Source organism: Dromaius novaehollandiae, chromosome W (genome assembly GCF_036370855.1).
Source record: "Dromaius novaehollandiae isolate bDroNov1 chromosome W, bDroNov1.hap1, whole genome shotgun sequence".
Lineage (NCBI taxonomy): Eukaryota > Metazoa > Chordata > Aves > Casuariiformes > Dromaiidae > Dromaius > Dromaius novaehollandiae.
In genome coordinates, this window is record NC_088130.1 from 12367348 (window position 1) to 12379932 (window position 12585).

The 12585-nt window shown below is 37.6% G+C and overlaps 2 protein-coding genes across 2 annotated transcripts in view; one reads left to right on the forward strand and one right to left on the reverse strand.

The window, feature by feature from the left end:
- The window catches only part of LOC135324166 (uncharacterized protein C9orf40 homolog), a 206908-nt gene that overhangs the window by 142074 nt on the left and 52249 nt on the right, over nt 1-12585 (forward strand). The window lies entirely within an intron of this gene.
- LOC135324165 (nuclear receptor ROR-beta-like) overlaps nt 688-12585 on the reverse strand; it is a 143887-nt gene continuing 131989 nt past the window's right edge. The window contains exons 9-10 of the mRNA XM_064499827.1: nt 11290-11402; nt 688-10802 (exon numbers count right to left, since the gene is read on the reverse strand). Coding sequence (XP_064355897.1) covers nt 10647-10802; nt 11290-11402 — 269 coding nt within the window. The 3' untranslated portion in view covers nt 688-10646. The remainder of the gene's footprint in view (nt 10803-11289; nt 11403-12585) is intronic.

The following is a 12585-nucleotide window of genomic DNA, read 5'->3' on the forward strand; positions in this document are numbered from 1 at the left end:
CAAGCACCACCTAAACACCTGGCTGGCTTTAAATGTATGCAAGAGTCCTGCTGAAGTCAGTAACACTATGTGTATGATTTGTTTAAGAGCTTGCAAAATGAGGCCTTTGGGTATCGTATTTTTAATTTATATTTAAATAGAGGCTCCCCAAAAATGAAGATGGCCACGTAGTCTCCTTAAAAGGTACTCATCCTCAGCTTTGACAGCTAGCACTTTCTGGTCCATCCTCTACTATCCTATTAGATATTAAAAATAGATTAAAAATATTTAATTGATATATTTATCATTTCTTTTAAATATGGTATATGCTTTCCAGTTAAGATAACGTGCTGTTATGTTACTGTACAGATTGTGTTCAGGCAGGTGTCTCTTACTTAAAGTCCTTTGCTCTTCTACTAGCTGAGGCTTTCCCTAAAATAAATAGAAAATAAATGAATAAATTTAATGATTTACATATTCAAAAGTTGCAGCTGAAATTTAAATTGCAAAACAGAGCTACTTTTGGTGCATTGATGGATCTACATGCTATTCTTAATTCAATAGGTTAAAAGAAATCCTGAAAATAAGTACAGACTCCTGATGTTTATGTTTTTATTTTTACCCTTCTGTTTTGGAAATGTATGCACAATTTTTTCCCTGACTGATCCAGGTAATTTAAAGGTAGAGGGAAAAAAGTAACACAACAGATTTTATTTTCTTATACAGTTTTTTTTTTTAATTTTGTTCAGCATTAAAGAAAGGAACTTCATCAACATTGATTGTCATTTACAGAAAACATTCAAAGATCATGTGTGCATTATTATGGAATGCTAACAGTAGTGAACTAATAATTTACAGGACATAAAATAAGACAAAGATCTATTACATTCTAAAGTAATATAGAACCTTTTCATTTGACAGGGATGCTGGTCCTAGGAAATTCATGATAAAAAATAAAACCCTCAATGATCCCTTTCTAAATGAATCAGGCTGTAGTTTTACTCACATACACATAAATTAGGTCAGATATATTAAACAAGGGAGAAAGATCAGAAGAAAACTGCAGATGTAAAAATGCTGGATGAACTCCTGGCTCCACTGAAATCAGGGGTGGTTTCCCCCTTGATTTCAATGGAGCCAGATTTTTACCCAGTGTGCCATGGTTCATTTGTGGTTTTGCTTTTTGCATCTACAAGCCAGTTAAGATATATATCATAATTATTTTACAATTAAGCATCAGAAAAAAAAAAATGACTGTTGACTCTATGAGACATTTCATTTTAGAAAGGAATTTTTGTTCTGCTTTTGAGAGGGATTCATTTTGAATCGTATTTTAGCTGATCATTTTTTTAACACACTTCTTGACAGGCAATGCAACTCTTGTGCGTTACCAACAGTGGTGAGCACACTTATCAAGTGGCAAACAATATCCCCCAAAATTCAAATCAAATCGATTTACAACAATGTAGCTACAACCAAGCACCATATAGTTCATGGCTTGGAGATCTGGGTCTTAACAATCTCATTTCACTCTAACAAAATGAACTGGAAATAGGATAAAAACATTAGATATTTGAAAGTTGGAAGTATACGAAAAATCAGTTTCTCTCATAATCCTAAAAGCAAGGAAGCATTTTCAGGGATATTTCAAAAATATTAGAAAGTTTCATTTAAATCTAAATATCTATTTTAATTATGTTTTTCTTTTTTTATAAATCGGTAATCATAAAATAGTAGCCATTAAAGTCATGTTACTTATGCTCCTGCCTGTGTTATTACAGCTGTTGATTAACTGGACATAATTTCTTTTTCTATTATGATCTTTAAAACATGTATTTGGTGAAGGTCAGTTATGGCTTCAGATTACAGCTAATGAGTGGCCTGACCTCAAATTTGAATAAGAAATTAAAAGCATACAAAAATATTTTGCTCATTGGAAAGAAAAATTTGTTTCTATTAATATAATCCATGCCAGAAGGTTCATAAAAGCCATATGCTGTAAGGAAACATTATTTGCTTGAGCAACCTTTCTTCAAATTATATTATTCAAATACGGTCTGCAGGTATTAATACAATACTCACTATACAGACTCACTGGGAACAGGTTTCATTGATAGTCCTGTCTTTTTTTCCCCCGTTACAAACAGAATTATACACTGAACACCAACGGCTGGTCAAAAGGCTTTATCTATTACAATCAGTTTCCATAAAAACTGAAGAGTACATTACACTTATAGGAAGCAAGTACATAATTTGCTCTTTGATGTTTTTCCTCTTTAAAAAAAATCATTACAAAGTCTTATGCTTAAACAGAGACATAGAAAAAATCAGTGTATTCACTGTCCCAAGTTATTTACAGCAAAAATTACAGAGACAGCATACATAGTATTAGACTTCCACAAGCATATATTAAAAGTAATTACATTTCAAAAAATATTTTATTTGTCTTCTACATTTCTACAATACATACTCAGGCTTTTTTTTCTTGTTTTGTTTGTTTAGTTTTTAAGTTACTTTCTTTAGTGTTAATCAGATGAGGCAGACAGTGCAGTTGTAAAATAAGGGATTCTGTTCCTATTCTGATTCCTAATTTATTTACACTGTCCATTCATTACAGCCAGAGTAATTAGTTTAACATGGGAATTATCTCACAGCGATTAGCATAAATCTCAAAATACCCCATGCATTTGATGTAGCTGGGTGTCGATAACGGCTTGCTTAGAGTTGAGTTGTGCTTTATTTGTGGCCACAAGTACAATCGCAGAGCCCCTCCCTGCAGCCCGCCAGAGGTCACGTTGCAGTAATGCAAGAGGCAAAGACTATCATCACAGCTAGTTTACACGTTATGCTACTCAGTGGCTTTTTAAGAATAAGTGCATGAATAAATCCCTGTCTACTGCACAAGAATGCATGGTTGACACTTCGTAGGGTTAAGTCATTATCAGCATTTTATACTAACAATGACTCTGTTTTTCGCCTGATTTAGACATTGAAGTGACACATTAAAGAAACACAACTGTAGTGCATCTGAATCCCAGAAGAAGCTGACAGCCTAATCTAGTTACTTTGATTATTAAGCTGAGTGTCTAATCAAGACAAATATAAGTGCTTTTTTTTCCTCCTTTTTTTTAAATAAGCCGGTTTTAAGTGGAACAGACTTTAAGGTAAAGCCTGTTCTTTGTGGCTGCCCATCTGGCCCTGCTTGTTCTTCAATGCAGTTGAGTTTTTGTTGCCTAAATAATAAGGGACCAACATGATCATAAAATTGAAAACCAGGAGACAATTTTCTAATTCTGTCCAGACAGAGTTTTATATTGAACATACTTTACTGTTGCCAATGTATAGCCATAAACAAGGGTCTCAGCCTTTTCTTGAAGCACATACATTTTTCCCAACAGCAGTATCTTCGATCACAAATTAGCAGCTCCATCCAGCGAATCCAACAAATATGTAAAAACACTGTGATATCTACATTTAACAAAGTTTTTTCTTTATATTATTGTACAGAAGACCGCGTGCAAAGCAAACATTTTCTGCATGTACAGTTACAAAGAAACACTTATAATTTATTTATTGCTGCTATATTCAATGATGTTTTCTTTCACTCTCCCTGTGTGCTGTGCTTGAATTGTGAGGATGATGAAATTATGTAATTGTAGTACATCATGTTAGTGAACTCACTGTGAGCAGCACTATCCTCGCTGTGTGCAGTAACACCCAGGAAATATTCGACCCCAAATGAGTTTCTATTCCACCTTTGCAAGTGCGTTTTGTGCATTTCATTATTCTCTCAGCATAAACAAAATGGAAGCGTTGTTTGGAGGACACTGACACATCCATCGTGTCGCTGGATGTTCAGACTGCCTTTTTAGGAGTTACTGGTCCTTGAGTTACCACTGGAGAAATTTTAGGGCCTATTCTTTTCACCATGGCTTTTGCCTACAGTTTAGAGGGCATATGCAAGTGGCTTTTAAGCTGAAGTGGTCTGCTGCAAACCATTTCTGGGATGGTAAATTCCTGGGGGTTTTGGCTCATTGTCATACAGTCCTACTTACGGGGACAATGCATGCAGGGACAACGCAGTCATGACATGCAGGCTGGGAGGGAGAGGAGAGAGGAGCCTGCTTCCTGCCTTCTGAGTGCAACATCTCTTATGCAAACTGAGCCAGCTTTGAGAAGGACCAAAGATGAGTCATTTCCCACTCTAGGCTTCACTCATTAGGAAGAAGGAGGAGAAGGGGAGAGAAATAGAAGGATTAAGAGGACTTTTCTTTTTAAGGGGCAAGTGAAATGCTAGCAAGAATTTCAGTTGCTTAGAAATGGCTCCCGACAACCTCAAAGATGAAAACTGAAATTGCAGCAGGACACTTGGCAAACAATAAGGACCTTGCTGCTTAGGGGTCTTGGTCTCTCCTTTCCACCTCTTGATGAGGTTGTCCACCGGCTTTCTAGGTATAGCAAATCCAGCAGATGGAAGGAGCACAAAAGCATACCTATTCACTATGAGGATAGGGGCAACAATCAGGCTCAGGGGTGGGGAGAGCCCCTTGGTTAGAGACCTGGCATCAGCTCAATGACTGGTAAAATAATCCACTGCAATCTGTCTTTCTGTGTATGTTCTTATAACGATAGGTCTATTGACAACATTTGGAGTAGAGCGAAAGGTAAACATAAGTGCATTTCAAACCTCTCATGATTAGGAAATGGGAGTATTTTTCAGTAGTGTGGTATAAAAAGCGGTCTTATGCACATTTGCTGGAGATGAGCAGAGGACTGGGCATGCCATACAGAGGCCTGAGTGATGGTTATGGCTTGGTGCATCTGTGAGAGGAAAGGATAGCAGTTAGCCAGTTCATTTTATATTGCTTGCTCTTTATAGGCATTTCTCCATGTGGTAATTCAGAAAACTGTGGCTGTCAGCTGACATGCTGTCATTTATTCCATATCTTAGCCCTTCCTCTTACATACCCGCAGCAGTTCTGAATATGAACCCACATTAACGGTACCTAAACTCAGTACCTTTAAACTGCACTTTCTGTTGTCAATTGCCTAAATTCAGTAATTTGTACAGAGCTCATCTGCATTTTGCTTCCAAAAGGCCTTTCAAAGCATAAACTGATTGCTCAGAAATGCTTCAGTGACTGCGAAACAACGGGTGTAGTGAGTCCTGCATCAAGCTGAGGAAACACTGACAGTGAATTCAGTTTACACCAATGTTAGTTCTAATCGCTGGCTTGAAAGCCTTGTCTGGGTCACATTCGTTTGAGCAGCTCAACCTGTGCCCCTCAAAGCCTCTAACATTCTCTTCCTTATTATTACCATTATATTTATATAGCTATTTTTAATAATGAAACATCCCTGAGTGGCATACAGTGCAACATCTGCATCAAGCAGTGATTGTCATTTACAAAGTGTGAAACTTAAAGGAAAGAGGACCGAGTCTCCAACACACTGTTCCTAAAGGATGTCAGAGACAGTAGTTAGTCTTCAGAGTGGAGGCAGAAAGTGCTGGGATACATAGGTAACTATAAATACTCTATTTCGTTAGTGTCAGGGAAAAGAAAGCTGTTCTGTCTCAGGTTTCCATTTCAACACATATATCTAGACACAATGCATTTGGACCAAAAAGACTGGTGTTTCATTTTGATCTTGTTGCCCGGTGCTATGTTCCTGGGATGTCCAATAGACAACTCTAAAAACAGGAACCAATCTTCCAGGTCAGATATTGCCTATACTGGAAACAGCATCATCAACACAAAAATAGTTGGGAGGAAGGAAGATGGTGGGAGCCTGAACGCCTTTCGGCTGTGCTTTGTAGCACAGCTTTACAGGAGGGGAGAAAGATATGGGGGGACAGGAGCCATCAGCTGCACGGCTCTGGGCTGCTCAGCGAACTGCTCGGAGACGCCACCGTCTCGGAGCAGCTCTCACAGCCTGGCGGTGGGAGGGTGAGAGGACAGCGTGAGAGAAAAGCTTTGCATCCTCTTTGTGTAAAAGTTGTTGGGGCAGAAATCCCTGCAAAACTAACCTACAGGGAAACATACATCTGCGCAAGCTACTCCCATGGGAGCAAAGACAACCACGTAGCGAAGCTCACATTCACGGACAAGTCCTGTAGCTGCCCCACCTGCGACACCCTACCCTCAGATACGTGCACCGAGCCAACGCTGGTGCCCAAGACTCAACACAGAAAATAAATTGGCCTCTGTGAAATGAAGCTGAAATGAACAACACGAAGCGCAAAGCAAAAGCATTAAAAAGCAAGTATGAGGACAACATCTGACTTGTGCTCCACAAAGCTCAAAGGGGACCTCCTAATGCTGAGGGCCTCTGACTTTACGAGGGGTTGAGCACCTTCTGTGTGGTGCTGAGATGCCTCCAATTTTAACAGCTCTAGTTAGAGCTCAGGGAGCCTGACAACTTTCAGAATCAGATCCTAAATGTTGCCTATCACAAACCAATCATAAAATATATATAGCTTTTGGAAACAAGTTGGTTCAGCTGAGTGCCTTCTATTACCCTGTTTTTCTAGCAATCACTAAAGCAATCTTTCCATTAAAAGAAAATATGACTCTTGGAATTAATTCTTTATACAAAGAGCTGGCAAGAGTGACATTTACACCAAAATTAAGTCCCTGTGGTAGTGTAATGAACAGTCTACATCTGCCTGCTTGACACCAAGGATAATTTAGATCAACATGGTTGAGTTATCTGCAAACAATGCTAGAAGTAGAAGATTCAATATATATTTTAAATCTTTATTTGTTAAAAATCTGGGGTTAATTATTGAAAAATACGTCCCATTTGAAGAGCTTGTGGCTAAAAAGTCAACAAACATTAGCAATTACTACAGAGCAGATGTGACAAATTTTAGCTCTAGAGATTTAATTGAAGGATTTCAGATACTAGTATGGACTAAGGAAAGCCAGTAAGAAATAAAGTGCAGCACTAATATTTTCTGAAATGAATTTTCTGAGTGGAATATGCTGCTAATTATTGGGACTCGTGCTGTTTTATTGTTTAAAGTCTAATGGATAACTTCAATATCAGGATCCAAACATCAGAAACCCAACCTCCGGAATTTGAAAATTTGAGTATAAATGGCCATATATCAAAAACAACAAAATTCCAGCCCATAGTGTATGACAGTTATTTGTTGTTCTATAGTCAGTCAATGAAGTGGCAGAAAAAAGTTCTACTCTACTTATGTAGCCAGTCCCAAATCACAGAAAATTAAACAAAATTTATCAACCTTAGTTACCACAAATAATGTATGAGAATGAATTTTTATTCTCCAAATAAACAACAGGATTAATTGCTCAAATTCTTTAAAGTTGTAACAAAAGCAGAAAAAGCTGTTCATAATTAACATTATTTGAAGCTAATAATTTGATTGATTGTCAACATTCGTAATTGTTTATACAGACTATTGCCTGTTAACGACAATGAAGATTTTGTAGCTTAAAGATTTTAGGACCAGGAGGCAAGAATCCACTTTCAACCCAAGATGGGACACTGCTTTCTCTGTGGTCCTTAGCAAGTCATTTAACTTCTTTGCCTTCATATGCTTATCTTTAAAAAAGGACAATAATCCTTATTTATGGAATAGGCTGGAATTTACAGAATAGGTTGCAGTGATTAGTAAGTGCTTTAAGGATGAAAAGTACTATGGGTAAAGAATAAACAATGTCTTTTTCACTGGTCATCTGCATTCAGTCATCTTGCCTAAGACACAAGTCAGAAATCCTAAGGATTGATATATGATTTGGAAAGAATAAAATATTTTCAAGAAGCAGCACATAACAGCGAGGGACATATATGAACACAACAAAACTTCTTTATTTACTAACACTAAGGACAGAAATACATATAATCTATTTATATTTTTGTAGGCTGGCTAAATATGCTACTTCTAACATACCAAAACAATTTAAAAAGGATTTGAAATAAATATATATCTGTGTGTCCTTGTGTTTGGAAATTACAAGGTAGGTATTAAGCCCTAGCAATCAAAAATGAGCTCTTCTAATGTTCAGTTTGACTTGACTTTTTTTCCAAATGCCTGCACGTAGGCCATGAATAAGTACAGCTAATTAACTTTTCTGAAATTAGAAAGAGGTGGAGTTTGTGGTCCTATTCACAGACTTGCCATGTAAAAGATGCAAAAAGACAAATCACCTTATAAAATGTTGCCATTTTAGAGTTTAGGTGGTATAAAGAAGCATCAACAGTAATGCATTCTTATCTATGTTAACTGAAGACATTTTAATGTAATTAGTAGAGATCAGGAAATGTGCCCTGAATTTGGAGTAAAACAAGTATTTTAGAAATTGCCCTTGTACAGCATTATGTAATTTTGCAGATGTTGTCACGTTTACAATAAAATTATTCTCAGCACAACTGACTGTGCTGTGCTTTTTTTTCTTGAGGCTGAAATGGACTTTCAGAGAAACATCTATAGAGTTGAGGGTTTATGACTGCTGTTGTATCTAAGGGATTGCTAAGAAGAAAGAACAGAACAAAACTGTTGGTGTTGTCTAGAGTAGATGCTGTCATGAAATGTGTCATGTAAACACGTAAATCAGTTGATGGAGGACAAGGGGAAACTTTATAAAATACACTGTGAATTATTTGGTCCTGCAGAAAGAGGGACGGAAGATGGACACGAGAGCTGTGTGGGTCTGCTGGAAAAGCTGGAGGCATTAAGCTATCACGGCAACAACCCCGTGTTTCTGCTTGTGCCCTGGGCCAGCTGTGCCCCTGTGGGCTCCCATGGCACTGCTGTGCCGCAAAACCCTGCACACAGCAGGTCCTTCAGCCTCCCTGAGTGTCCTCCTCCTTGCTGTACCTCAGACTGCATTGACTTCTATGAGATTTGAAATAAAAAAATACATCTGCTTGTAAGTCCTGCCTTCAGATCATCTCTTCTCTACTGCCTGCTTCCAATGATTTCTGCTCTACAGCCTCCGCTGGAGTCCCTGAAGAAGACTTCTCTGGAAAAGCTTCCTCAGGATAAAAGGGTCGTAAGGACAGAGTCGTGGGGGAAGCTGAACCCCTGCTCTTCCATAGGTAGAAAGTCTATGGTTTGTGGCTCTGGCAGCATCCAGATACATTAGTCATGACTGCTAATTAAATTTAATTAATTCACAAGATTAAACCTGTGGCATTCTTCCACTCCCCTTTGCTCAGTATGTGCTCTGTAATCTATATAGATATAAATCAAAACCATGTATCAGAATGTGCCAGGGTTGAAGCGATGATGGCAATTGCAATCCAATCTACACCTGCATGTTTCCAGATCAGACCTAGCTCTGTGCTGGCCTTTGGTTTTGCAAGAAAATGAACAAAGTCAACTCAGAGACAGACAAAAAGAAATCCCTGATCCTTTGCTCCCCTCCTGAAGTGCACATAAAATCAACCATATGTGTATATATACATATACATTTTTATATATATATGTAGAATGGAAACCATCGGCCCATCTAGATGATGGCTATGTCATATCTAGTGATAGTTGTGGTTGCCTTTGTAACCATGGTCTTTGCTCACTTTGTCTTTCCTCTTCCCTTCCTTCCTTCCCTGTGGCTGCTACTCTTCAGAGCTACATTTTAGGCTTCCTATGGTTTTCTCTGAGATTACCATTGATTTCAGCAAAAACCAAACAAGCCTTGCAACTACTTCTGTATAGAATAAAACCTTTTGTCAAATCAGAAAAATGTAAGGGTAGGATAGTCTACATTTTTACTCTGTGTTTTAGGTACCTTACTGACATCAGGTCCTACCATGTTCACTTTTGTATATGCTCTATCCCTGTAACGGAGCAAATTCCAAAAAAACCTTTCCTCTCTCCACTGGAATCATCCAGACAAGGCTTTTGCACCATCGATACATTCCTGATGTTCCATTTACAGACTGCACACATGCACTACATTATACGTCTCAGAAGTGATCCTGTCATTATACATCGGCAGTTGATGATTTAACTCTGGCTGGCAAAGTAAATCTTGATTGCCCAAAGTAAATCTAACATATTATTTGGAGAGTAAGAAATGCATGAGAGCCTGGCTGAGCATCCTTTGAAAGTAGGCATGGGATTTTTAAGCTACAGCATGTATGCATATAATATATACATATATATATATGTATATAGCACATATACATATTTATATGTGTATTCCATACATGCACAATAATTTCCAAGACAGCTACAAATTTCCACATGCATTAAACTATCTAAAAACAAGAAATAGGCAAGTCTAATAAATGGAATTTTCTTAAATTATATTTGAACAATAAACAGCAAGAGTAATACTGCAAAGTACTGCTCTATTCTCATTTATATCTACAATAAAATTCTATGAACAGTTGTCTCCCAAAACATACCCCAATAAAATAAAATTAAAAAAAGGTAACACCCAGTGTCCTATATTTGTATATTCATGGTCAGTTAAAAAAAAAAAAGTAAACAAAGAAAAGAAAAAAAAAGAACCCCACTCAGAGGTGCATATTTACATTCTTCAAACTGTAGCGGTGAAAAATAATTCTATTAAGTGCAGGACATTCCTAGTGTTGCAGTAGTGACATTTTTAATAAGTTCTTCATGAAAACATTTCTTTTGTCTTAACAGTGATGCATTCCATGACTATGTGACAATTTTGTCTTCCCCTTCACTTGCAGCCAGTGGTAGAGTCTGGATTGAAAAGCTCCTTATACAATGGAGGAAACAGTGTGTTCACTATATCTGGATGAGATTGTTTAAATACCTGTAGTTTCTCTCCGTGCAAGTTGCAAAGTGCAGTAATGGTTGGTATCTTGGCTATTAACTGCGAGACATTAAAAGAAAAAGAAAAGGAAGAAGGTGGAAGTAAATTTAGTAAAAATTGCAGTTTCTGAGATGAATTACGGTAGCATCTTGTTGGCTGACTGAATGCAATACTATGAACTCCATTAGAACTACCCATCCAACAGACAAGAAATTGTTCTTGCCAGTAGAGGTTAAACAAAAATATCCTGAAAATTTTAGTCAAGTGCCAAAGAATGTGTCTAACAAGAAGGAACTGCCTCCACAGGTGTTTTTTTTAAAGCAGTCTCATTCTTACAAGGGTACCAAATAAAGCCATAGCGGTTTGAACAAGAATGAAAGAAAAAGGAAAGACATCCAGGGTCAGGAGTACAAGAAAAAGCCTTCCTTCTCCTACACGGGGCAAGCACATAGTTTGCTCCTTTTAACTTACATTAATGCACAGAGAAGCTGCTACTAAAGGAGACATGCGGCCTCGGAGTACGTGGCCCTTCTTTTTAACAATTTACCTTCGTCAAAGTCTCGTCGTCAAGGTGGTTCTTCTGGATCACGTGTTGAAGTGCAAAGTAAATTTTTTCCTGAAGCTTTTGGACCTTCCTTGGCTCTATTAACCAGGCTCGATCTGAGAAAAGGAAAGGCAGGGGCTAAAGCCACGTAAAGTACGGAAGTGGGGCATGCTCACGGATGGACAGCATGTCTCACGAGCATTCATAGCAACCACAGGTCTCATGAGGACTGCAAGATAATTAACACATGCTTTCAGAGGCAGAACATCTCAGTCCATTAAAGGATCACCTGAGAGTTTAACCAACACACAAAGTGCAGAGCAACATGATGTTGGCTCTACGTTTGTTTGAACCAGGACGTTAGAGAGAAAGATGGGAGTAGAAATGAAACAAGGTCCAAGCATTTTATTATTCTCTGTTGGTACAGACTGTTTTTCTAGCTTCATACTGCTTAGGTGAAAAACATGTCATGTCATCTCAGTGACTTTTTAATCCATAAATAATAAACATATTGATCAAAACAGTCAGTCCTTTGAAAATAATAGAATATAATTATTTAAAAATTAAAACAAAATATATCTCATTATTTACTAGGCTAACATTTTGAGACCAAATATTATATTCTGAATAAAAAGAAATGGCTTCCTTAAAAAGAATTTCTTTAATAATTCAACAGAATTATGAGTTGTTGCAACATCTTGAAGTGTAAATTTCTCATTATTTAGAAATGCTCTCTTTTTAAACAACACAAAATAAAAGATTATCTGGGAGAATAACAATTACAAATACAGTTATTTGGAACCCTATGTGGCTTCTGCCGAACTCAAATCCCCATTGATTTCAATGCATGTAGGAGGTCTGTCTTAAGATCTATGTTCTCACAAGCCATAGGTTCTGGAAACAACCACACACAAAGCGAAGTAGCAGACCTCAAGACAATTCCGAAAATATTAATAGAATGTGTTTACTGCACCAGTAAACCTTTTGTGTTCCCATGCTGCAAACTTCTGTCCCTCTCCAACTCTCACAATCCAAACTCATGCTTGGTATAGATTTTAGCTCCCAAACAGGAAATGAAAAAAAAAATCCATTTTGTCATAGGGCATGAATTGGAAGGTGCAGAAAAATCCCTTTCCCTTTCAGAGCTCTTTTTTCCACCCCTTCAGTCACTAACATCCTCCATAGAAATAACGTAAGTTGACCATTTCAGGGAGCATGCTTGTCATACAGGCTAGATCACAACGGTATTTCAGTGCAGAAGGTGTTTTCTGACACACTGCGGAGAAGAGTGCCTGAAAA